Source organism: Crocuta crocuta, unplaced genomic scaffold (genome assembly GCF_008692635.1).
Source record: "Crocuta crocuta isolate KB4526 unplaced genomic scaffold, BGI_CrCroc_1.0 scaffold371, whole genome shotgun sequence".
Classification (NCBI taxonomy): Eukaryota; Metazoa; Chordata; class Mammalia; order Carnivora; family Hyaenidae; genus Crocuta; species Crocuta crocuta.
Genome location: NW_027530617.1, coordinates 987,876 through 1,013,096, shown reverse-complemented (window position 1 = coordinate 1,013,096; position 25,221 = coordinate 987,876). Strand labels below are relative to the sequence as shown.

General features: G+C 36.9%; 1 protein-coding gene across 2 annotated transcripts in view; it reads left to right on the top strand.

Moving 5' to 3' along the window:
- Positions 1–25,221, top strand: part of GAS2 (growth arrest specific 2) — a 127,479-nt gene that overhangs the window by 42,121 nt on the left and 60,137 nt on the right. For both annotated transcript variants that reach the window (XM_077768058.1, XM_077768057.1), the window contains exons 3-5: positions 13–154; positions 13,612–13,675; positions 23,541–23,682. In XM_077768058.1, coding sequence (XP_077624184.1) covers positions 13–154; positions 13,612–13,675; positions 23,541–23,682 — 348 coding nt within the window. The remainder of the gene's footprint in view (positions 1–12; positions 155–13,611; positions 13,676–23,540; positions 23,683–25,221) is intronic.

The following is a 25,221-nucleotide window of genomic DNA, read 5'->3' as shown; positions in this document are numbered from 1 at the left end:
TTTGTTTTTCAGAATCTGCCTTTGAAGAAGATTCCATGCAAAGCCTCTGCACCCTCAGGCTCCTTTTTTGCCAGAGACAACACAGCAAATTTCTTATCCTGGTGCCGAGATTTAGGGGTCGATGAAACATGTCTATTTGAATCGGAAGGCTTGGGTATGTATTTCTTTCAGAATTTTAGCTGATAAGATTATTACGTATCTTTGTCATAACAAAGACTTTGTATAGCTATCAAAACTTATTTGTGTGGTGTCGCTTCACAGATTGTTAATTGAAAAACTTCATGGTTTGTTGTAAACTTGAAGGTTTGCTGTAAACTTGACTCTTTGAAGGTAGAAAAAAATGCATGCCCTTTTGTTGTTGGTCACTTTATGCATGAAAAGATAGGAGTATGAATAATGCCATTCTTTCCAGGCTAAAATGAAGTATATGCCATACAAAACTGAGGATATTTGGAAAGTGTAGGCTTCAGTTTTACCACCAGACTCGAACCTGGACTAGAATGGCAGCCATATATGCTCCACTCATAAGGGCACTATTGTCTTTCACCTCTACAAAAGGATGAAACAGCATTTCCTATAAACTCTATCTTTGTTGAAATGGAAGTTTATTTATTTATCTATTTTTAGTGAGTTAAAAATCAGGCAAGCCAGCAGGAGATTGGGATAATTGAAGACGATGATATAAAAGATACTTTAGTGTCCAAACCTACCCAGATAATTGGGGGATTTTCGACTTGTTTTGCTTTATAATTGAATTTGGGCAAATCCACTTCCACACCAGAGAGCAAGCTTTTGTATTTCCTTGGGAGGAAACATACATTGAATGGTTCAGTGTTTTTAAATTTTTTTTTATGTTTATTTATTTTTGAGAGACAGAGAGACAGAGCAAGAGAGGGGGAGGGGCAGAGAGAGAGAGACACAGGATCCGAAGCAGGTTCCAGGCTCTGAGCTGCCAGCACAGAGCCTGATGTGGGGCTCAAACTCACAGACCGCGAGATTATGACCTGAGCCAAAGTTGGATGCTTGACTGACTGAGCCACCCAGGAGCCCCTGAATGGTTCAATGTTTTCATATCACTTAATAGCTACTGTTAAATGTTCAACCCTCCTGTATCAGCTCTCCCCAGTATAGCTCTCATATGGAAAGTATCGACATTAAAGTCCCATTATAATGAAATAGGACTGAGGGAAGAATGGAGACATCTGTGGGGGAAGGAGGGGAGCTTTGGTTCTTTTGCCTGAGGCTTTAAAAAATCAATTCACAAAATCACATAGTACCAAATATTAGCATCAAAGTAAGCAAAGCATCCTTTAGAGAGAACAGGTATACAAATTGCCTTCCAAACAGTGAGAATACCCCTTTGCCCCAAGGCCTCGCAAAACAGCATTTCCCTGCTGAACCTAGGAAAATTGATGGTTCACAGCTCAAGTCGTACTCATTTTATATGCTTATGGAAATCTGTGTTTGTACTAAGAGGAGGGAAGATGATGTGGAAAAGATCGCCATCAAAGTTCTGAGAATTCTCTCAGCAGAGAAGAAAATTATGTGAATTTAGATCAGGAGAACATTTTATACCTGAAAGAAAAAATAAACTAGAAGAATTGTACAATAGCTTACTGTACACAACATGTGCTCCTTGAATAATCATTATATAAATGGGCTTTGACTGCTCTTAGTAATTCCTCACATTAAAGTAAACCAAACTTGGTGGAAGACGTGTGCATGTATATAGCTCTACTTCAGTCCGCTGGTAGTTTTACAAATAGATTTTAACTTTCAGGTTTATGGGAAACTATATGAGTGAAGAATTATAGGGAAGGAACGTGGTGGAATTGTCTGCAAAAAAAAAAAAACCTTTTGAAAGATCAAATGAATGAATGAATGATAAATTTAAAAATTCAGGTCTTAGTCCCACGGAGTATATACTCTTCCTGTGTGGACAAATACCATCACGACTTAAAATTCAGCAGTGCCCTTCAGTTATGAAAGGAACTACCACATGGGGAAACTGCTCTATTATTTGTGAATTGGTTTATTGTGCTGGTTTTCGTTTAAGAAACGTCTTTTTCAGTGACTACCATAGGCCAAGTGGGGGACGAGGAGCTGCGAATGGGAGTGTGAACTTGTCTTAGTTTTCTCCCTGCCTCTGAGTTCTTTTGTTAATTGAAATAATAAAACTTTCAGTTGGAAGCCAAGAAGCTTGGATGGCTTTTTCAAACCCCATTCAGATCATAAGTAATACATTTTATCTTGAAGCAATAAAGCCTAAAGCAACTGTATAATAAAGGTCCTGATATATAAATACATACTCCACAGCATATAAAATTATGTCAAGATGAATTTTGCAATGACCTAGTTCTTCGCTTTGCTTGAAAAAACAAAACAAAACCCTGACTTTATAAAAAGAAAATCCAAGATAATTTATGCATAATAGCTACTGAGTATTCTATTTAAACATCTTTCATTTTGAATATCTTCTATATTATAACTTAGCTTATGACTTGCAATTAAAATGTATTTTTATATCCAAGGAAGTTTGATGACACCAAGGTTTTGAGTAGTTTCTAATCTCAGCACCGAACTAACTCAGCTCCTTGGGCTTTCTGGTTTGTTTCTCAATGAAAAGACAAATTTGAAATTTCTGTTGGTCAGAATAGGACATGAGGTGAGGTATAATAGATCCTGCGGAGACAGAAGGGAGCCAATATTATAGCATTGACTTTAGGATTATTCGGAGAAAGGAAACAGCTGTGCCCATAGATGTTAATGATAATCAAGAGAAGGACAATGAGAAATTCCATTTCCCCAAGTGGAAGCCTTTCTTCATAGATTTTTCTTATTATTCACTGTGGGTAAGGAAGTGATTGAGTCACTGCTGATGGCCTTGGACTCCGTATTGCAGAATTGACTTTCTTGCAACAATAACACTGTGTACTCTGCTTGATGTCTTTTCACACTTCACTTTTGAAAGGGAATTTAGGGCAAGGGTTTTTCTTTTTTCCTACCTCAAGATTTCATTTCAGTGGCACACAAGATGAAGTGCATCCTTTGTGTGCTGGTGTTTTGAACAGCAAATAAATGAAAAGATGCCCTGATGAAGGGGAAAAATCTGTTTGAATGAATGATAAAGTAGATCACTGTACTGAGTGTGTATCAAGAGGCTTCTGTCTTTAGCTGTTCAAAGGTCTTTGCCTGCATAAAGCATTCTTATCTTTGTGGCAACTGATATGCTACCCTCTGTTGCAGTGTTTCTTTGTACAGTGATTTGCAAGGGGATCTAGATTCCCAACTCACTCAGTCTGTTCCCTTTCCACAACAGCTAATGACAAGAAATCTCAGTGATGGGGAAGGCATGCCAGAGCTGAACTGGGGTGCATGGATAGCGGCTTATTCCATATGCTCCTCTCATGTTTCTTGTCTTTTTGATTCTTGGCAGATAACTTTTTATGCCACACGATATAATCACATTCAGGGTATATATACTGCAGTTTATCTTCTATGAAATTCTTGATAATTCTTCCTCTGTGAAATGTCAACTCTCAGATCATAAATTCACTCTATCCTAAGTAGTGTTTCAGAAATGAGGCAATAGAAAAATGGCTCAAAGTCATGAACAGCCTCGTCATAGAAGACATAAAAAATCTAATACAGATACAAAACTATTGGAGATCTTAGCAATAAGGTAAATGCAAATAAAAGCTGTGGAAAATTAGCTAAATAGGAGGAAATTATATATTTAGGTTGAATATGTGGAAAATGGGATCTTCTATACATTGCTGAAGAAAAGTGGAAATTGGTATGCTTTTTTAGAGGGCAATTTGGCATTATGGATCAAAGACCTCACAAGTGTTTATGTTCTCTTATCAAATCGTTCTACTTCTAAAAGTTTACCCAAAGGAAACAAATAGAGAGAGGCACCAGAATGTCCACTGAAATGCTTTTTTTTTTTTTTTTAAGATTCTGACCTTGGTTTTTATTCCTCTCTGTTTTTCTCTTTAATCAATTTCCTCAAACAACAGATCTTTTTTTTTAACATTAAAAAATTTTTGATAGTTTATTGTCAAGTTGGGAAGTGCTTTTTATAATAGTAAAATAAAGGGAAATGAACTGAATCTATGGCGCTTAGTGATACCTTAAACAAACTAGTCATAGTAGATACCGATCAAAAATATTCCTGAGACTATTTAAGGATATAGAAAACCTATGATCTGCTGTGAAGATGAGGCCACACATATCTAGTAAATAACCATTAAAATATATTCAGAGTTTGAAAGGAAGATAAACAGAAATCAGGTTATAAATGATATTATTTTCTTCTTAGTTGTCTATTAACAAATGTTAGACAGTAGACAGGGATGGCACATAATCTGAAGCATGAGCAATTAATTTTATTTATATTAAGATATCATTGGAACCAATTTGTGTAGAGAATTTTTTGTTGGCCTAATATTTTACACACTGAGAATTATAAGGGCTGCTTCACATTGTCGAAGTTAAAGTGACATTTCAAGTGATTAGAGAATTTTATACTGCTCTAAGAACAGAGGATGTGGGTCTTTGGGGGCTCTGTGGGACAGGCTTTAACCTTACAGGTCTACTTATAATGCTCAGCTACAACCCCCACTGTTCAAATTACTCTGACATATAGGTCAGTGACTAGAGGAGATTTGTTTGTTTGTTTTCATATCTCACAATTGGTTTCATTGGATTCTTTAAAAATATTTAGGATTGTGCTTTAGCTTAAAAAGATGAACAGGAATGTTTCCTTGAATTTAATAGTATGTAGTTTATCATTCTAAAGATGAAATACTCCCCCAATAATTTGAAAAGAAATGAACTTTGCTTTTAATGTTGGAGTAAAGGAAAAATGTTTAGATGACTCTAGGTGTGAAAGCATTTCAGTTTTCAGTCTATAAAAGTTAATAGATGTATTCATAATCTCCCTAAGAGTAAATGTAATACTGTTTCAAAGGTTAAATATTTTAACAACCTTTTCTAACACAGTGCTGGATATTTTGATATGGTTCCTTTTTATCATTTTAATTAAGACCAAAAAACTATGATTTACTCTCAGTCTTAAAATATTTAAATTATGAATCCCCAATATTGATGCTCTTATATGAATTTTTCTAAGCTATTTTAAGCAAGAAACTATTTCATTCAATTAGTAATGTTCTTGTGTAGGGGACTTATTATTTGTGATTTACGTTAGTATACTAATTTAGAAATTGTCAACTATAATTATTTTTCTCAGAACCCTGTTTATGTTGCTCAGTTCGTATACATTCTGGTGAGCTGCGAGATGGGTGGGTGAATAAAAAGATGGGGTGGGGAATACTTCAAAAATGCATAACGTTGTGTTTGCTGTAATTGTGTCAATATCATTATGTTATTGGATGATTATAGGATTTGGAAGCCAGTGACTATCCTTCAACTATTTCTCAGAGAAAGAATCTACTCAGCAAGAAAAGGGTTTGCTATCTGTTGTGCTAGCATGCAAATGTGTGTGATTTGTTCTTTATTAATTTTCTGTTTGTGCTTGCTGTGTGCATTGTCTTCTGTTGATGCATGTCCTTGATGAGTAGTTTCACAAAATACTTTCTTTTACTGAACCTTGGTCAAGCACTGATCTATCCACAGTATTGGTTTGATGTTCCTGCAGAAAATTAAAAAGAGGTTACGTGTGGACTTTTCAACATTGTTTTCCATTTTATACTTTAAAATCACCTGTTAACATCAGAAAAGATATCTATGCCTGCCTTCCATTGTTCGATAAATCACCTCTGGTTATTATCTATATTATGGACTCTAAGAGTATTTCCGTGGAAAAAGGCTATATTGCTTTTATTAGTATAAAATAAAATACTCTTTTATTAGGATGACAATTTCAAGCCATCCATTCAGCACTTGGGTTGTTTATATTCAGTTTCTTTCCTAGAGACAATCATTTTAGACTTCTGTGTTTTTTTTTATTTAATTGATTAGCATCTCAGTTCACTTGTTTTACTTTTGAACTCAGATATTCTTTCCAAATGTAGCCATTTCTCGTACCTATGTCAGGGCCAAGGTATGAGAAAACAGTACAGAATCTGACTGAGAGAACTAAGTGTCTCCCTAGAATGATAATTACATCAAGACTCATTGAATGAATGTTAAATTGGGGGAAATGAACAGCTTTCTAGCTTTTCCAGGATCAAATTTTTGCTGTACAGTATTCAATACTAATACTAGTAACTACATGGTAGTTAAGTAGTGCATGTGTTATCATGTCTACTCCTCCAGCAACCATCATTTTATAAATGAGATGCTGGGACCCAGAGAATTAAATAACTTGCCCAATGTACACACCTTCTCAATGGCCCAGCTGGAATTTGAATTTAGCTTCATTTACTTCCAATGATCATGCCCCTGTGTTAAAGAAGTTATGCTCTATTTGAGTTAATACCAGAAGTTCATATGATTATTTAAAGTAAGAGGAAATATAAGGTATAACTATAAACCAAATTAGAAAAAGATTCTTGCGTCTAATTGCTGTTCTGAGCATTAGTGACTTAACCCATTAATTCCACATGAAGTCCAGTACTGAAGAAAGGAAGGGCATCACTTGGTACAGGCCATTTCTTGACTTAGTGGCAAAGTCACTTAACTACATTTTATTCTATACATCTTTCATAACGGATGAGACTATGAATGAAACGTTCTTGTTTCTATGAATTATATGGATGTCATAGCCTGTTCTAAATGTGAATAATGATTCTGAGAAATTTGGATACATACACACCCAGTGTTCATGAGTTGGTGAGATTCTTTTTTCTTTAGCCTTCCTGAGATCAGTTTTAAGGCCTCTAAATTGCTATGCTATCTCCAGTGGTCTCCTACCTTTAACCTCAAAGGTTTCTGCCTGGGTCTTACCAGGAGTGACTTGATATAGGGAGCAGTTTGTGACTAGCCCTTCAACTTCTAGAAAATCATCTTTTGTACTTTATTAATCCTGGCAGGAGAGAAATGCCCATAATACCCATTAAGGACTTACTCAATGCATGAATTACTTTCCCTCCATTCATCATCATCATCATCATCATCATCATCATCACTGCTATCTGAAATATTCCTAGAGTATATTATATATATCAAACACATTTGAATCTTTTTAACAAAATAGAGGAATTATAACTGATGTTTAATGCTTATTTATTTTTGAGAGAGACAGAGACAGAGACAGAGAGAAAAACAGAGAACAGGTGAGGGGCAGAGAGAGAGGGAGACACAGAATCGGAAGCAGGCTCCAGGCTCCTCCAGCTGTCAGCACAAAGCCCAACGTGGGGCTCGAACTCGTGAACTGTGAGATCATGACTTGAGCCAAAGTTGACGCTCAACCTACTGATCTACCCAGGAACCTCTAACTGATGTTTATTATAATCATCATGGGATTGATTAATACAGTGCTTCTCCAACATTAAAGTACACACTCGTCACCTGGAGAACTTGTTTTTTTTGCTTTTTGTTTTTATTTATTTATTTATTTTTAATTTTTTTAAAATTTATTTCTAATAGAGAGACAGAGAGAGAGACAGTGTGAGCAGGGGAGGGTCAGAGAGAGAGGGAGTCACAGACTGAAACAGGCTCCAGGCTCTGAGCTGGCAGTCAGCACAGAGCCCGACACGGGGCTCGAACCCACGAACCGTGAGATCATGACCTAAGTGAAAGTCGGACGCTTAACCAACTAAGCCACCCAGGCGCCCCAGAACTTGTTTAATTGTAGATTCTGATCAGCAAGTTTGGGGTGGGACCCAATAATTTGTAGTTTTATCCAGCTCCTAGCTGATGCCAATGCTTCTGGTCTGTGGACCCCACTAAAGTAGCAAGGGAGTGACATTTATTGAGGGCTTGCTATATGTACCAAGTGCCCTTCACCTCATCAGGAAGAGCAAGTAGAAGGCAAAATGCCTGTCTGAGAGATGAAAAACGTAAGCAACCTGGATTAGAACCCCATACTTCTGACTTCCGGTTTACTGTATTTCTTATTATACCACTCTTTCTGAGTATTAGAGCCTGGTGTTCTCTAGTTTGGGAAGTGGACCGCTATTCATTTATGATATTTTCACAATTAAACAATATTCAGTCAAAAAGATAATTTTATCTCAAATTTCCTTCCTAAATATAAACCTAAAAGCCAGTTTCTCTCAGAGCCAACAGCAGATTATAGTCTCTAATTTATAGAGACCAAATAGACAACACAGTTTTTCATGCTTTCACTTCTTTGCCCATGTGTTGAGACTTAATATATTTAGCCAAACTATACATTTATGGTTGAATGCATTTTATACTTGCAGATTCTGTGACATTGAAACTCTACCCTTTGCTTTAGTGGAGGGCCTCATTTTCTATTCCTGGAGCTAACAGCACTCCGTTTGACATTTGATGCCCATGAGATTTTTATAGAATCTAGGTTATAAGACTGAGTCTCTTGCCACATATTTTTGAATAGGGATCTGTGTTACTTTCCCCAGAGGTGTTCCACATTCTGCTTTTCTTTGAGATGGTTTTGATTATTTAAAAGAAAAACCCCAATGACAAAACCTTGGCATAATAATTACCGTTGACTAGAGTGCTTTTGATTTGTTTTAAAAAGAATTTTTTAGAGGAAAGAAAAAGCAGCGATCCCCTAGTCTCCTAACTTAAAGCAGAAGACTATGCAAATGTTTCAGTGACAGAGTGAAAAAGATGTTTTCTACTGTAAACTTCAGTATAAGTAGAGGTTTTCATGTTTTTTTAAAAAGGATGAATCAGTAAAATGATTTGTTTAAAATGAATATACTTAAGACTAGATACAGGGGCGCCTGGGTGGCTTAGTCGGTTAAGCGTCCGACTTTCGCTTGGGTCATGATCTCGCGGTTCGTGGGTTCGAGCCCCGCGTCGGGCTCTGTGCTGACTGCCAGCTCAGAGCCTGGAGCCTGTTTCAGTCTGTGACTCCCTCTCTCTCTGACCCTCCCCTGCTCATGCTGTCTCTCTCTCTCTCTCCTAGAAGTAAATTAAAAAAAAAAAAAAAGACTAGATACAAAGTCTTTTGTTCAAATGCAACATACTAAAAGTCATCATGACAAAGACATGCAATTGGTAATACATTATCAACTTAGGTAATTTACTAAACATGAACTCATCTAAATTATTTTATTCACAGAGACAGGAAAACTAATGTAAGATGTTTGCTGTTCCACAAAATGACATATTTTAATATAATTGTTACTTACGCTCTATACTGAACACAAACTTGTGATGGGTATGGGATATCTGCTTTATATTTCTGCATATGCTGCCCAATTTGACCTACTTAACCTGGCATTTGATTTAGATTGATTTATTATTAACGATTTCTGATATAAAATAAATGAGAAAATATTCAAAATACACTCACTATAATAAGACCACTTTAAATTATACACATTCTACCACTAGTGATTTTTTTATTCCAAAGTTTTTTTTAATACTTATTTATTTTTGAGAGAGAGAAAGAGAAAGAGAGACAGAGTGTGAACGGGGGAGGGCACAGAGGCAGAGGGAGACACAGAATCTGAAGCAGCTCCAGGCTCTGAGCTGTCAGCACAGAGCCTGACATGGGACTTGAACTCAAGGACCGTGAGATGATGACCTGAGCCGAAGTCAGACGCTTAACCAACTGAGCCATCCAGGTGTCCCTATTCCAAAGATTTTATAGTGCTTAGTGTAGTGACAAATATCTGATTGGTACACACACAGTAACAGGTTTTTAGGGAACAAAAATGAATGAATTATTGTTGTCTAAGCTAAATGAAGATAATCTTTAAACAAAGAATTTATAGCAAAAAATTAAAAAATAATAAAACTAACCTTGGGCAAATCTTTCCTATGTGACAAGCACTGTGCTAAGAATAACAATAACTATTATTTCACTTAATCTTCACGAAAATATTGCAAGGTGTACACTATTGTTTTTCCTCAGAAAAATGAGATCTTATAGAATAACCACCCAAAAGATAATACAACCAGTAAGCATTCACACTCACACTCAGATCTTTGTGATTTGAATCTCTTTCTATTAACTTAGTTTAGAACTTGCTTGAGTGTAAAAACCAAATAAAGTCACCACTTCAGCAAATTTAGATACTATTGAAAGACTCTTGAATTTAATTTTATAGCAATAAGGGAAGAATATTTGCTTTTACAATTAAGCAAACATTGATATAATTTGCGTTTTCTCAAGGCACCAGGTAAGGTTTTAGTCTTTATCTAGTTCATTGTCAATACCACTCTCATCACCAGATGATTGCCACCGTCCTTGAGTTTTGAGATATATTATTTACTGAGCCATTACTGTTTTGTGTTAAATTATACATCTGTACGGATTCATCTCATTCATTGCTTATTAGTCATCAGATACTGTTTTTTGTTTTTTGAGGGGTTTGGTCATTATGAGCCAGGTATAATACACCGATTAAAAAAGCCATTAATATGTGATACAATAACACAGGTGGGTTTTTTTGAAGCAGTTTTTTCCTTTATAAAATATATTTCCAAGAAAATCGGGCTGTAAAATATTATCATTCTACTAGTTTTTCCTAAGAAATCGTGCTAAAGAAGTTCATTTGTCTTAAATTGTATAGGCTGATTCTATTGAGGATATGAGGAATCATACAGTTCCTGTTTAGTTTGCCAAAATTAATTTTCTGAGGAGTTCATGGTAGATTCAACACCTGAGTTTAGGCATGCCAAATCTGTTTTAAGTTGACTAACTCAACTGAGGAAGCAAAGAAGTACACAATAGTAATGTGTCTTATATATCACATTGTCTTTCCTTCATTAGCCAGATGATTGTATTTTTTTTTCAGGATCAATTTTATTTTCCATAAAATGTATCTATCCCAGCGCTTATATAGTCCTCAAAATATTTATAATGAGTTGGTTAAGGAATCAGCATAGTTGGGTCAAGTATTACTTTTTAAACCTGGGTAGTGACTGCACATTGACCTAATATGGTCCATTCACTAGAAATTTATATGCTTTGACACTGTTTCCATCAAGAAATGCATGAGATTTTATCCACATCTCCGGCTGCTGTAGCCACTTGCTTCACACAGTTTTCCCTGAAGATGAGAGTATTAACAGGGCCTTAAGAATCTTCCTCTCTTCAGTTTTTGTATATTCGTGTTTCCACTCAAAACTCCAGTTTATTATCTTGTTCCATGGACAGGGTATTTTTTTTTAAAGCCTGAATCAGAAAAAATTGATTATCTAGACAGGAAGGTTGATTCATTTGTTAGCTTCTGCTTTGTAATGTTTGTTATTGTTCTCTTTTTGAAATTGATGCCTATGAGATATTACAGTCCCTACGTTATATTGCACTGAAGTCGACTTAATATATCAAAAGTTGTGAAGTTTGTATCAGCCCAGCCAGGGTCAACCAGTAGTGCATTTGAAATTGGAAGTAGCAAATATCCATATTTTAAGATTTTTAAATTAGAAATAATTTTAGGCTTCTTAATAAGGGGAATTCACTGAGGGTCAGCTAAAACTAAGTTTTATATTACCAAGAATTGAAATAGTCTATAATTGAGATTTTCCATAATTTTATCTTAAAGGGCATTGTTGATGGGGATAGAATTTAATTTAAAAGGTTTAAAGGTGACATTTTATAACAAGATGACAAAATTGTGTCTAAAGCCAAGTGAAATCATATATTTTTGCAATCCAACTAAATGTTCTCTTTATACTCATCACAAACAAATTCCATTCTGGTGTCAGTGAATCAAATATTGCCACTATCATAATCTGTGGGGAGAAAAAATAAGATATTTAAGTTAAAGGAATTGAATGATGCTGGGAAATGGAATCATAAAATTCTATGTTTAAGAATTAAAGCAATATCATTTTTCTTAAAATATATCAATAAGCCATCAATAAGCTAGTATTTTCTTTTATCAGGATATTGTCATGTAAAGACCATTCTCAAGTCAATATATTTTTTTCAATACCTGTTGACTTTATTAAGTGCTGTATATTTTTTAAATAAATATAATATTTTTAAAATTCTCTATCTTGGCTTATAGAGAGCAATGCAAGCAGGAAATGATCTTGGTAAACTCAACAAATCCAAGTATGATTTTTCAGCATTACTGAATGTGTCCAAAGCAATTAGAAAAGCAAGTTTTATTAAGTAATCAGATTATATTAGAATTTGATCAATACAAAGGACAGTCTACTAATTTGTTCATTTTATGGGCAAAGCTGACTGATAATATATATATTGATATGCATTTGCAAATCCATTCATTTGAAAGTATATCTTTCTAAAGTACCATTTAATCAGACTTGATCAGGAAAGGACATCAAATTTCAGAATCTCACTTGATGTTCTTGTGTGGTGGATAACAAACGACTGTGGTGTATAATTTTTCTCCTTATTCATTGCATTATTTCTGCTGAAATCACTGGTGAAGATAGACTCAGGATTTTGCAAAGTCTAGTCTTTGCTCCATTGTCTTTTGCTAAAATACTGTGTTTGCTAAAAATACTGTGTATTTTAGCAAATAAATTTTTTAAATCTTTTTTTGTAATGTGTATTTATTTACTTTATTAAAATTTTTTAATGTTTATTTATTTTTGAGAGAGACAGAGCATGAGTGGGGGAGGGGCAGAGAGAGAGAGACACACACAGAATCTGAAGCAGGCTCCAGTCTCTGAGTTATCAGCACAGAGCCTGATGCAGGGCTCGAACTTGTGACTGAGAGATCAACCCTGAGCTGAAGTTGGATGCTCAACCGTGTCACCCAGGCTCCCCTGTATATTTACTTTTTATTTTTTAAAATATTTATTTATATTTGAGAGAAAGAGAGCAGAAATTTGAGTGAGAGAGAGAGAGAGAGAGAGAGAACGAGCAGGGGAAGGGCAGAGAGAGAGAGAGAGGGAGATACAGAATCCGAAGCAGGTTCCAGGCTCTGAGCTGTCAGCACAGAGCCCGACGTGGGGCTTGAACTCATGAACCATGAGATCATGACTTGAACCAAAGTCAGACACTTAATTGACTGAGCCACCCAGGTGCCCTTGTAATGTTTATTTATTTATTTTGATTGAGAGAGTGAGAGGCGGGGGATGAATCCCAAGCAGGCCACGCTATCAGTGCAGAGCCTAATGTAGGGCTTGATCTCATGAACCATGAGATCATGACCTGGGCTGAAATCAAGATTTGGATGCCTAACCATCTGAGCCACCCAGTTGCCCCATGTACTGTGTATTTTAAAATATCAAGTATTTATATAATAGCACAGCTACTAATGTTTCCAGTATTGGCTTATTAATATTAACTAATAAAGTAAAACATTTTCTGGAGGAGATTTACTCCGGATGAGATTTCCTGAGACTCATGGCTTTGAGGAAGGATGTTGGGCAGCGTTTTGAAAGACTTTAGTAGAGCTAAGTGTATCGTGGGATAGGATGGCTTCTGTGAACGTCAGAATGAAGACTATCTCATTTACTGGAAGCGGGAGGGATGAGAGGTCATTGGCAAGCCTGTTAGCTATTGAGCTGCTTTACAATCCCTTCTATTGTAAAGGTGTCCACCTCTGTCTTGTCTTTCAGTCCTCCACAAGCAACCCAGAGAAGTGTGTCTCTGTTTGCTAGAGCTTGGCCGGATTGCAGCCAGGTAGGTCAGACTGCTGCCACTATGTCAAGACATGGACCATCCTCAGCATCGAAGTGATGGAGATGCTTGCTGGTTTTTCATTGCTAATTTAACTTGGGTTTTGAGAATCTACTTTCTCATATAATCGGTTCGAACATCTCAAGAGCAGTTGTTCAAAATAAAAGCATGCCACCAATAGTTTTAACACCACGATCTTCTCTAAGGCACTATGTCTAATAAGCATTTACTGAAAACATATCCTCCAATCCAATAGATTTTCCCTCCAACCTTTTCTTGGGGGTGGGGGAGGATCTTGTACATGAAGTCGTATGTGACAATTACTCTTTCCACTAAAGTCTATTCCTCTTATGTCTCTCTCTCCCAACTCTCTTTCCTTCTCTTTCCCTGTTTATTCTTTGCAGTTTAATTCTTAATATAATCCCAAATGTAATTTATTATTATTTAATACATTTCTTAAAATTTAATAATTTTAATAATTATCTCCTCTTTTGCTCTTCTTTTCTCATTTTCCCTCATTCAACAACTCTCAGCTCTTTTATTTTTATTTTTTAAATGTTTATTTATTTATTTTGAGAGGTGGAGAGGGCAGAGAGAGAGAGCTAAAGAGAGAGAGATAGAGAATCTCAAGCAGGCTCCTTGCTCAGCCTGGAGTGGAGCTCGATCCCATGACACTGAGATCATGACCCGAGCCGAAATCAAGAGTCAAATGCTCAACTGACTGAGGCACCTATCAGCTCGTTTCGCTTCTAGTTCCAAGTGGGGGGATAGTTTATAAATTATTCTCCATAGTTTGATTAGAGACAAGCATAGAATATCATCTTTCGTAAGTGGCGATAGGTTTGGAATCCTTTTCTTCTAAGAAAATGGAAGTAACCGTAGAAGTCGTAATCCTAGCTAGATCGGCAGAGAAAGGGACTTTATTACCTCAGCTAATCTGCTTTGGTTTCACGTCTTCTCTTTTATTATCTGGCAAATGACCAAATGCAACTTCTGAGAGGTCCATGAAGCCCAAAGAATTAGAAACGAGGGTATAAGTGTTGGAAGAAGTCTTGATTCAAAATAAAACCTAAGAATTGATTGGAAGAGGTTTTTTCATCTAGATCTGGGTATACTTTTAGGACAGAGATCGGATGAACCAATAAGATAAAGAGAGCACTGGCTCTGGGTGAAAGTTCTCAGAGAGAAATTCATAAAGACATCACCGTCAAGAGAATACAGGGTGTGCATGTCAGCAGACTACAGCAGCGGGTAGAAAGCTTGCTGCCAGTGAATAGACTTGAGTTTTGTTTTGTGTTGTTTTATTCTGTTTTGTTTGATCCAATGGAAAACTAACCTGCAATCAGAAGTAACTCCAAGTTCTATAAAACATGATAGCAACATAATCTCAAAAAGTTGTACATCAGCCAGGAATTTTGCTTTACCATGACAAGCGGGTATGAGAAAGATTTTTTTTTTTCAATTTTTAAAGAATTCAAGGTAACTATGACTGAGGCTCTGCTCAAAGTGAAAAAGTCAATTTGAGACATTTGGAGGTTTCCCAATTCTCCCCCACTCTGTTCCCAGATTCTGTGTGAAGGTCTTGGGAGAGGGGCCCTAGTCCTCTGTCCGCTGATGTCTGTAGCACTAGGGCTTCGCTTGAGCTTGTAGCGTCGAGCTGTTCCAGGGACCCCACCCCCTCCAGCGCTGTCACCTCTTGGGTTCTACGAGGGAACAAGACACGGAAGGACTTAGCTAGGACTCTGCTAAGCTACTCCGCCACCAGTCTTGAGGCTTCTGACCTGTAGGGCAAACAGCCTTGAGTCAAAGGAGTACCAAAGACTCTACAGATATCCCCTAAAAAGGGGGAAGTTAAAAATACTTGGAGGGAGGAAAACACACCAAGTAAAATCTCAGTAAATGAGCAGCTGCCCCTAAAATGTTAAAGTGGGAGAAACATGGATGGTGTAGAGGTCCTGCTTAATAGAAGGACAGGCAGAACACTTTCTGTTCAGTTGTTTATTTAAATTTTTTTTAATGTTTGTTTATTTTTGAGAGAGAGAGAGAGATACAGCACGAGCAGGGGAGGGGCAGAGAGAGAGGGAGACACAGAATCCGAAGCAGGCTCCAGGCTGCTGACGTGGGACCCAAACCCATGAGCTGTGGGATCATGACCAAAGCTGAAGTTGGACACTTAACTGACTGAGCCACCCAGACGCCCCTCAGTTGTTAATTGTAATTGTACTGCTAGACTATTCTAAAATGCCAGATTCCATTTTGTTGCTTTACTAATCTCAATATATGTATGAAATAAGCATCATGATTCTGAAAGCTGTGATATGGAGGTAAAGAGGAGTTGTACCACCTGCAGAATTAGCTGTGAGTTGTCATTTTCCTCTTTCTAATTTGTATTTTTTGCCTATTTTCTGGGTTTATTTTATTTTTTGTAATTATGCTTTCTATGCTCAGAGCACTCTGATTAGGAATTCTTCTGGCATAAACTTTCTAACTGTGACTGAGTCATCAAAGGAGAAGACGCGCTCCCCAATATTAAGTCCCTTTAGAAATCTCGGAGTCTGGCATAAATGGCCCCTTGCCATAGTACAGAAAACAAATGAAAATCTTAATTTTAATGAAAGAGGATCATAATGGCATGATAAACTTTATGATGAAAGATCATGTCAAGTTTTGTGGGGTTTTTCTCCCCAAAATTTGAAAAAATTGAGATCCGGGTTGCTCCGTGTCTTTCCTTTTCTTTAAAGCACTTATTGCATAGGATTGACAAAGAAAAAACTGTACGTATTTAATGTACACAAGTTGATGAGTTTGGAGATAAGTATATATCTTTGAAGCCATACTGCAATCTATGCCATAAATCTAACCATCACCGCCCAAATTTTCATCCTGCATCATCGTTATCATCATCATCATGATCATCATCATCATCATCTGTGATAAGAACGGATGGCTCCGTTTCTTACCACACTTATGACCATGGGAGCTGACGAAAGCAGTAATTATTCACATTACAAAAAAAAAAAATTACAAATTTCACAAAGGAATTATCTGAGGATTAAGATAACTTTTATGTTCCAGTGCTCAGTTTGTAAACATTGCTATTTCTTTTATTCACCTATTTGAGTGATGTGAAGTATTGCACACCTACACCGGAAATTTGTTGAGGTTGTTCAGGGTGTTACTTTTGTTGTGTGCAGGATAAGGTAAACCAGTCGAATACCGAGTGAATAGATTGAACACTTAAATATAAATGTATCAACAGGGCACCTGGGTGTCTCAGTCAGCTCAGGCCATGATCTCATGGTTCCTGGATTTGCGCCCTGCATCAGGCTCTTTGCTGACAGCTCAGAGCCTGGAGCCTTCTTTAGATTCTGTGTCTCCCTCTCTCTCTGCCCTCCCCTGTTCATTCTCTCTCTCTCTTCCTCAAAAATAAATAAAAACATTAAAAAATAAAAAATAAACAAATGTATGCCTAAATTTCTATCTGTACACATTTGAAGATTTTTTTTTTTAATTTTAATGGAAGTTCAGTTGTGCTTTACAGACAACAGCCCAGTAAACCCAAATCTCATTACCTAAGCCCTAAGTTGGAGCATATTAGTTAAAGGAAAAAAAAGGAAAACTCATGCACTTGATCTAATTTTACTCCTAAATTTTTCTGTAGACATATTAAAACCCATGTCTACATCTTTATTTTGTGCTTCCTCCTCTCCCCACTCCTCCACAGAGGATTACCTAAATTACTGAGTTAAGGCAGCTTTAGCCAAAACTGGCAGCTTTGTTCTTAAAAATCAAGACATTAAAAAAAATCAAGACATTAATTTGCACACGCAGTAGACGAGTTGTAACCATAACAAAGTCTCCAGTACAATCTTGTGAGCTTGTGTGCATTTAAAAAATCACTGACAGATGATGTTTTTTTAAATATTTGATTGTGAACATTTCTTAAAATTACACAAATGTTGTCTTAAAAGGATCAGCGTCACTTCAGATAGGATTCTCAAGATGCTTCTGATTCTCTGCTGTGTTCTTTTGCCTGGGAACACTCAGCGAAGCCCCTTGGAGCTGGGCTTCTCTGAGTTCTGAGATGGGAGAATGAGACCACTTATTTTTGTTCTCACGGGTAAAACTCCTTTTATTTTCAGCTAAATAGAGCTATCATCACTGGAGAGTGAACTCCCACTGTTAATATTTCAGAAACCAACTCAGTTTCTGAGTGTAAAATATGCATGCTTTTCTTTTGGAAAGTAAAACACTCAGCAAAAGCAGGTCAATAAAACCTGAAAATCTTTTGTAATGACAATGCTTTGATATCCATTGCTAAAAAATATTCCTATGAGTATTTTACAGACTGCAGAATTAAGATTAGCTTTATGCTAAAAGCTAAAAATTTTCAACAGTTGGGGGCCATAATCAATACGTAATGTCTTAGTGGAGTTTTTTATATTTTTATTTTTGAATACCTCCTTCATTTTGAACACAATTTATGACCATTTGAAAGAAATATACTTGGTGAATGTTTTCATATGTTTCCTATTTCAATCCATGGCCTAACGAAATGTTGCTTAAAAAAATACTCTTATACAAAATTTATTAATTAGTACATCTTATGTAAAGCACTGGACTCTGACTGCTAAGAATACCACATGTGTTCACGCAGGTGAAATTTCCTTCCAAATGTAAATCTATCTTTAAATTACTTTGAAACAGAATGAAAATGGGGCAAAACTATCTGGCAAGAATCTATAAACTATCCATTAACCATAAACATATCTGTTTATCTCTAAACTTATCTGCCCTAAAAAGGAGGTGTTTTTAAAATGTGTCCCCCTAACTCTAGTGAAATAGTCCCCAGATGTCTTTTGTTTGAAAACTCTAGTCTACTATATAGTTTGAATGAATTCTCTAGTTTAGGGCCCAGTTTGGAAGCTCAATTATGTCATCTAGACAAATCTCAAAAATTCTGTCACATGCCAGGAAAATAAAAAACTGCATTCCTAGAACCTCTTCATAAAGTCCTTAGCCAGAAGAGCCTTTCCCTAGTACTTTGCCTTGTTTTTTCAATGAGACAAAACCCAAGTCATTGCCCTTTCATTACTCACTTTTCTCTCCTATCACTGGAATATATAGAAGGTTTTAGTGCCTTCAACCTTCTTGCTATTTTTAGTTCGACCCTTATTCAGTGTGAAAGCAACAAACTCTCTCTTCCAAAACTCTAAAATCTTGTAGAAAAAAAAAAAAAAAAAAAAAGAATAGAAAACAGTATAGATTTGCAAAAACCTCACAAAGTAAAATGTGAAGTCGTATAGAATTAATCATGGAAGCCAGAATGAAGCAGCCTTTTAGAGAGTAGAAAAAAAAAAAAAAAAGACCTATTTGGTAACTAAGTTGGCTTGCAGGTGCGGGCCCCCGGCCCCAGGGGGATGTCATGATTTACAGCCTGTTGACATCTCCAGACAGACAGGAAGCCAATGAATCGTATTTAAGTGTACATTTTGGGACTAGCTGACTCTACCTTAGGCAGCTTGAAGTATTTAAAAGCCAATATAAGCAGAGATTTGGAGCTTAGTGTTGATTTTCTATGTTCAGTGGCAGAGCTAATTTTCAGCATTCCCAGATAAAGAAAAAATCTCCAGGACAAGGTTTTCTAAGTATGACTTTGTTACCAACTTCAGTCAAACTAAGTCTACTTTGTATCAGACTGTATTGGATATGGTGAAGGCTGTTGTTTACTCTGTAACCTATTTCTTATTATTTTACTTTGGGGAGAGAGAGAGAGAGAGAGAGAAGGAGAGGGAGAAGGAGAAAGGGAAGGGAAGGAGGAAGGAAGGGATAAAGAGAGAAAGAGAAAGAAAGAAAAAAGGAAGAAAGAAAAAAGAAGGAAAGGAAAGGAAAGGAAAGGAAAGGAAGAAAGAAAGAAAGAAAGAAAGAAAGAAGGAAAGAAAGAAAGAAAGAAAGAGAAAAGAAAAGAAAGAATTTATGCAGCCTATTCCTGAAAGGTGGCCTGAATCCACCGACAATTACAAATGAAATCATATTTTCCAATTGGCTTAATTTGTACTTTGAAATATGATGTTTTTACTTATGATTGACTTTTAATTGGCTGTGAATTCTAGTGTGTTAAATTCCTCTAGCTTCGCTGCCCAGTTTGTGTTATTCTCTTAAGAACATTAAAACATAACAAAATTTTATACCTTGATGGACTAAGAATTCAAAGAAATCCAGGGAGATTAAAAAGAGTGGCCTGCTGCAATTCATCCAGTGAGTTAGTAGCAAAGCTGAATTTATAATTTGCTGTGCGAGTCTGCAGCGCTGAGATATTTCTGCTGTTGAAAACTGATATAAAGAAAGCCTGTAATAAGTTCTTTTGTAAATGATACAAAGAATAGTAATAATATAAAGAGTAGTAATAATACTACTTTACGTCTTAATTTTCAGGCTGTTACATTACTTCATTGGGTGGTGTAAGATATTTTTCAGAAGCTTTGCCCAAAGGACCTTAGTGCTGCAGTTTTCTAGTGGTACAACTTTTGATGTCAATTATCTACACATTTTGAGAGAATATGCCCTGTGTTGGACACTGTATTGAGCATACAGTGGCTACTCCTTTAAAATTCCTTCTAACAATGTTAAAACACAGGCCTCAGAATTTCCATTTTACATTGAACTTAAAATGACGCTGGGAAATAATGAATGTCAAGATGCCCAAGTGTGCTGGATACATTGAAGATGGCCAACCTTAGTTGTTTTTCCAATGTTCTCCCTCTCTCCCTGCACTGCTACATAGGACCCCTAAGGCAGGCCGTTTTCATTTCTGCTTTCCTGACAGAAACCAGACTTCTAGAGGTTAAGTGATTTGCTAAATTTAAAGATGAGGTCAATGGCACAGTTAGCTCAAGGCTACCTCAGGGAAAAATGATACACAAATCTCCACGTGAGTATTGTTGGTACTTGTCAACAGTAATGAGATGCTGGGTTGGGTTCAGCGTAATTAATGAAGTAGTAGAAAGCGGGGGGAAGATGTATTTGATTTAGTTTGGATAGGGTTTTAAATCTCCTGGAAAAACTTTTGGTAAATTATTTATGTGCACCTACTATTCACATGTTTTATTAAAGGGATATGCGGTTAAAGATCCAGAATCGTAAAATCAAGTTCATATTTGGAACCCCAAATATGTTGTATGACACCATGGGTTTTTTGTTTCATTCAAACAGTAGCTATTGAGTACCTACTGTATGCCAGGATCTCTGTTAGCAAATGGGGATGCTGTGAATCAGACAGCGGCTCCACTGTCACAGATTTGCAGTCTAGTGCATATTGCCGTTATGTCCCATGAGCTGAATAATATAAACAAAACATTACAAATGTAGTAAATGGTGCCTAGGTCTCTTAGCTAATGATTGATGTAACTAAAAATTATGCTTGTCTCCTAGAGACATTTCTCAAAACAGCTATTGTTCAGTTGAGTTATGGCAGCTTAAACTGTCTTGTACTAAATTCCAAGTTTCCAGCTGTCAAAGAGCATCTGACACAGCATCCATCCTTAGCCTCTAAATTCTGAAAAAAATCAGAAATTGAAACAAAATACTTGCAAATGCAACATCAAATATCACCTTTATTACTGATAAGATCCATGCTGACAGACATGCTCAGCATCTTTGACTGACCTCCAGAAGTAGGCCAGTTACAAAGATGAATCAGGGTGGAATTTTCTTCAGAGATCTTTTTGTATGTAGCCTCTTCCCTAGAGGAAGGGGGAACTGAGTCAAGCAGGCTCAGTTGATCCTTAGATTTTACAATTTGATAAATCCCTTCACCTTGATGCAAAAGAGTGAGTAATGAAAGAGAGAGGCCAGGGATTAAATTCACTGAACACTGTCTACAGAACAAAACACCAAGAGTGGGGGAATTGCTTCCCCTCCAAGCAAGGAAGCGTACACGTGTACTGAACACGTGTGATGATGTTAAAGTAACAAGCCATTAGAATAGGACAATAATCTTAAGCTTTTGCGTTTAATGATCCTTTTAGTATACCAGTTGCTCTAAGATAATAGACATACCTTCTACATATTCTCTCTATATAGATTACTTACTTTGTAGATTACCCATAACCTATTTTTTAAAATTTCCAAGTGACCTTTTCCTCCTCTTTCTGACAAGTGATCACCTGATTAAAATCCCAGAGAGACAGCCTGAGCCCTACACTCAAAAAATCTGGGTTTTCTTGTCTTGCTGCTAGCTAGTTCTGTACCCTGTCTGGATCTTTATTCTTTATTCTGTAAAAATATAAGCATATGACTAGATGATCCCAAAGGTCCTTCACAACTCCCAAATTCCCAAGTCATCTTTGGTCTTCCCCACCTAGGTAAACTGATATGCATCTGAGAAACCAAACCAACTTTAAATTTAGCCTAAGAAAAATATAATTATGGGAGATAAGAATGCTGATAACATCTATATCTCTTTTTCCCTTGAACTCCTATGGTAGTGATCATTTATAACACATAATTTTTAATATATTGTTATTCTAAATTGCTTCTCTGTGTCCTCCCTATTCATTTTCTTTCACCATACCTTCTATACATACTTTCATTATATTGTTTTTAAAATTTTTAAGTATATTCATTTATTTTGAGAGACACAGAGACAGCACGAGTGAGGGAGGTGCAGAGAGAGAGAGGGAGACAGAGAATTCCAAACAGGCTTCACACTCTCAGTGCAGAACCTGATACAGGGCTTGATCCCATGGCTGTGAGATTATGACCTGAGCCAAAAACCAAGAGTCAGACGCTTAGCTGACTGAGCCACCCAGGTGCCCCTGCTTTTAAATTTTGTTAAATTTTATTTTATTTTACTTTTGAGAGAGAGAGACAGACAAACGGACAGACAGAGCATGATCAGGGAAGGGGTAGAGAGAGGGAGACACAGAATATGAAGCAGGCCCCAGACTCTGAGCTGTCAGCACAGAGCCCTACATGGGGCTTGAACTCATGTGCCATGAGATCATTACCTGAGCCGAAGTTGGACACCCGACAGACTGAGCCCCTCGGGTGGCCCTCCGTATGTTATTTTTAAGAGTATAACCTATGACACAGTATAACCCATAGTACCTTGTTCTGGACTCATAGGAGGTGTACAATTAGCAGTGAATAAGGACATTTGTCTTGGGGATTGCTATTTTCATCTTTAACAAGCTTGTGTTCAAAATAGGAATTCAATTACAGCAATCTCAAAGTTAGTAAATCTAGGGGTGCCTGGGTGGTTTAGTCAGTTAAGCATCCGACTTCGGCTCAAGTCATGATCTCACAGTTTGTGGGATCGAGCCCTGCATCGGGCTCTGTACTGACGGCCAGCTCAGAGCCTGTTGCCTGATTCAGATTCTGTTATCTCCCTCTCTCTCTGGCCCTCCCCTGCTCGCACTGTCTCTCTCTCTCTCTGAGAAATAAATAAAACATTAAAAATTTTAAAAAAGCTAGTAAATCTAAAAGCTGTAGACTAAACTTTACATGCTAATTCATGTTAATGCCTCAATATGTTACATGGAGTATTTTTATTCTTAGTATGTCAGATGTCTACTCATGTGTGTGTATACATATCTAAACATAAGTGTACATGTGTGTATATCTATGTAGACCTGTATCTTCAAAACTCACATATCTATAGATAAATACACATAAATCAGAGATATGTGTCTTTTGCTGCTTTAAAGGATACCAGTTTAAGAACTTTCCATTTCAATGCCAGACCAAAGAAAGTTAGTTTTAAATAGTCAGCAATTTGGTCCTATGCTGTTCATGATCAAACGTAACACGTATGGTATGTGTATCTTTATAAGTTATGCATGTGTATTGATCCAGTGTCTTTTAAAAGGTATGGTGTGGAACCTCCTGGGTTGATAAAATTGGAAAAAGAGATTGAGCAGGAAGAAACACTTTCTACTCCTTTGCCTTCACCTTCTCCTTCATCAAAGTCTTCTGGAAAAAAGAGTACGGGAAACTTACTGGATGATGCGGTAAGTAAAGCTGGTTGGACGTCTTACCAGCACTTCGTCTTTTTTGAACTTCACTACTCATCCTGTATAATTTCTTATCAGTCTAACCTTTCAGATTCATTTTTAAATTCTATGAAAAAGTTTGTAGTCCTACAACTGTTGAAGTAGCCAATCTGAGATTCAAAACTGAATCAGTCATTTGAAATAAAGTGTCACTTAATCGTACTGAGGAGTATCTAAAATTTTAGGATAATAAGTCGGCTTCCTAAAAGTTATCTTTGCAAACAGTTCAACCTGGGTAGTTTTGGTTCACGGTTCTTCATTTCACAGCTAAGAAGCCCGAGGCATGAGATCTTGAGGTTTGTTAAAGAAGAGAACACAGAACATAATGGCCCTTTGCTACCTCCCTGCTAAGGGCCAGGGTCCATCATTGTTTTTCTTTTTCTTTTCTTTTTTTTTCATCATTGTTTTCCAAGTGCTTTTGTTATAGGGGGACACATTTCTTGTTGAAGATGCTGAAACTTAGGGGTTGAATCACCCGCTGAGGGGAGAGGAACTTAGATTCCAACCAGGTTTTGCTAACTGTCTGGGGTCCCCACACTTCTCCTTAGCAACATCCCAGAGTCACAGTCCTTGGCAGATTAAGGAGTAGTTTCATTATACCCTCATAATCACAGAAAACGGATTCCAAGGGTAACAGCAAACTGGACGAATTAAAACTCTCCGGCCGCCTCTGTTGTCTGTTAAAAGTAGCTCTTGGTTATAGGAAGGGTGTTTCATGATGTGCCTGCATTCATCGCCCAGCACATCTCTTTTGAGTGCAGACATAAAAAGTTCTGATGCATTTTTTCAAAACCTGGTTTACCTCAGGGACGTTAGACTGAAGTATCTCTCCAACATGGGCAAATTCCTTAGGAGCTAGCACCAACCATAACACGAGTTATGTGGGCTAGGCAGGACTGGGAAGCAGCTCTGGCCCAGAGCTGGGCCTACTTCTCTAGGGTCTGAGCTGCGAAGAGCTGGGAAAATGGCTGACTGACACTGTTGGTTGCGGAAAGAGAGATTGCCTCATCTTTTGCTTTTCCCCATGTGACACGATGGCCTATATTGCAGATTCAGATGAGCAGAAGTGCAACAGTTTGACAGGTTGAGAATTTCCATTTCTAAGGGCAGCAAGCTTAAACTTAGCTTGTCAGGATATCTTAGTCGATACCAGTTTAATTGAGTTTTCTTTTGTTCAATCCACTCGGGAATTAAAGACTAGGCAGAGCATGTTAATACAATGCCATCTAAAAGGATTTTATAATCACAAGACTGTTTTTAGGTTTGTCACATGCTTTGCTTGCTTCTCATATTATTTCATTTTTATTGTGTAAGGAAATTAAACAAAATATTGTATTAATAGTAGACAATAGTGTATTATTTATAAATTGATGAGAACATTTATTTTTTTCTCTCCCAGCTATTCTTCTCTGACTCAACTTACTTTAGAGTAAGATGTTCCTTTAGTCCTTATAAAGTGTTTCTCTGGGGCTACTGCCCTTGATTTTTTTTTTTTTC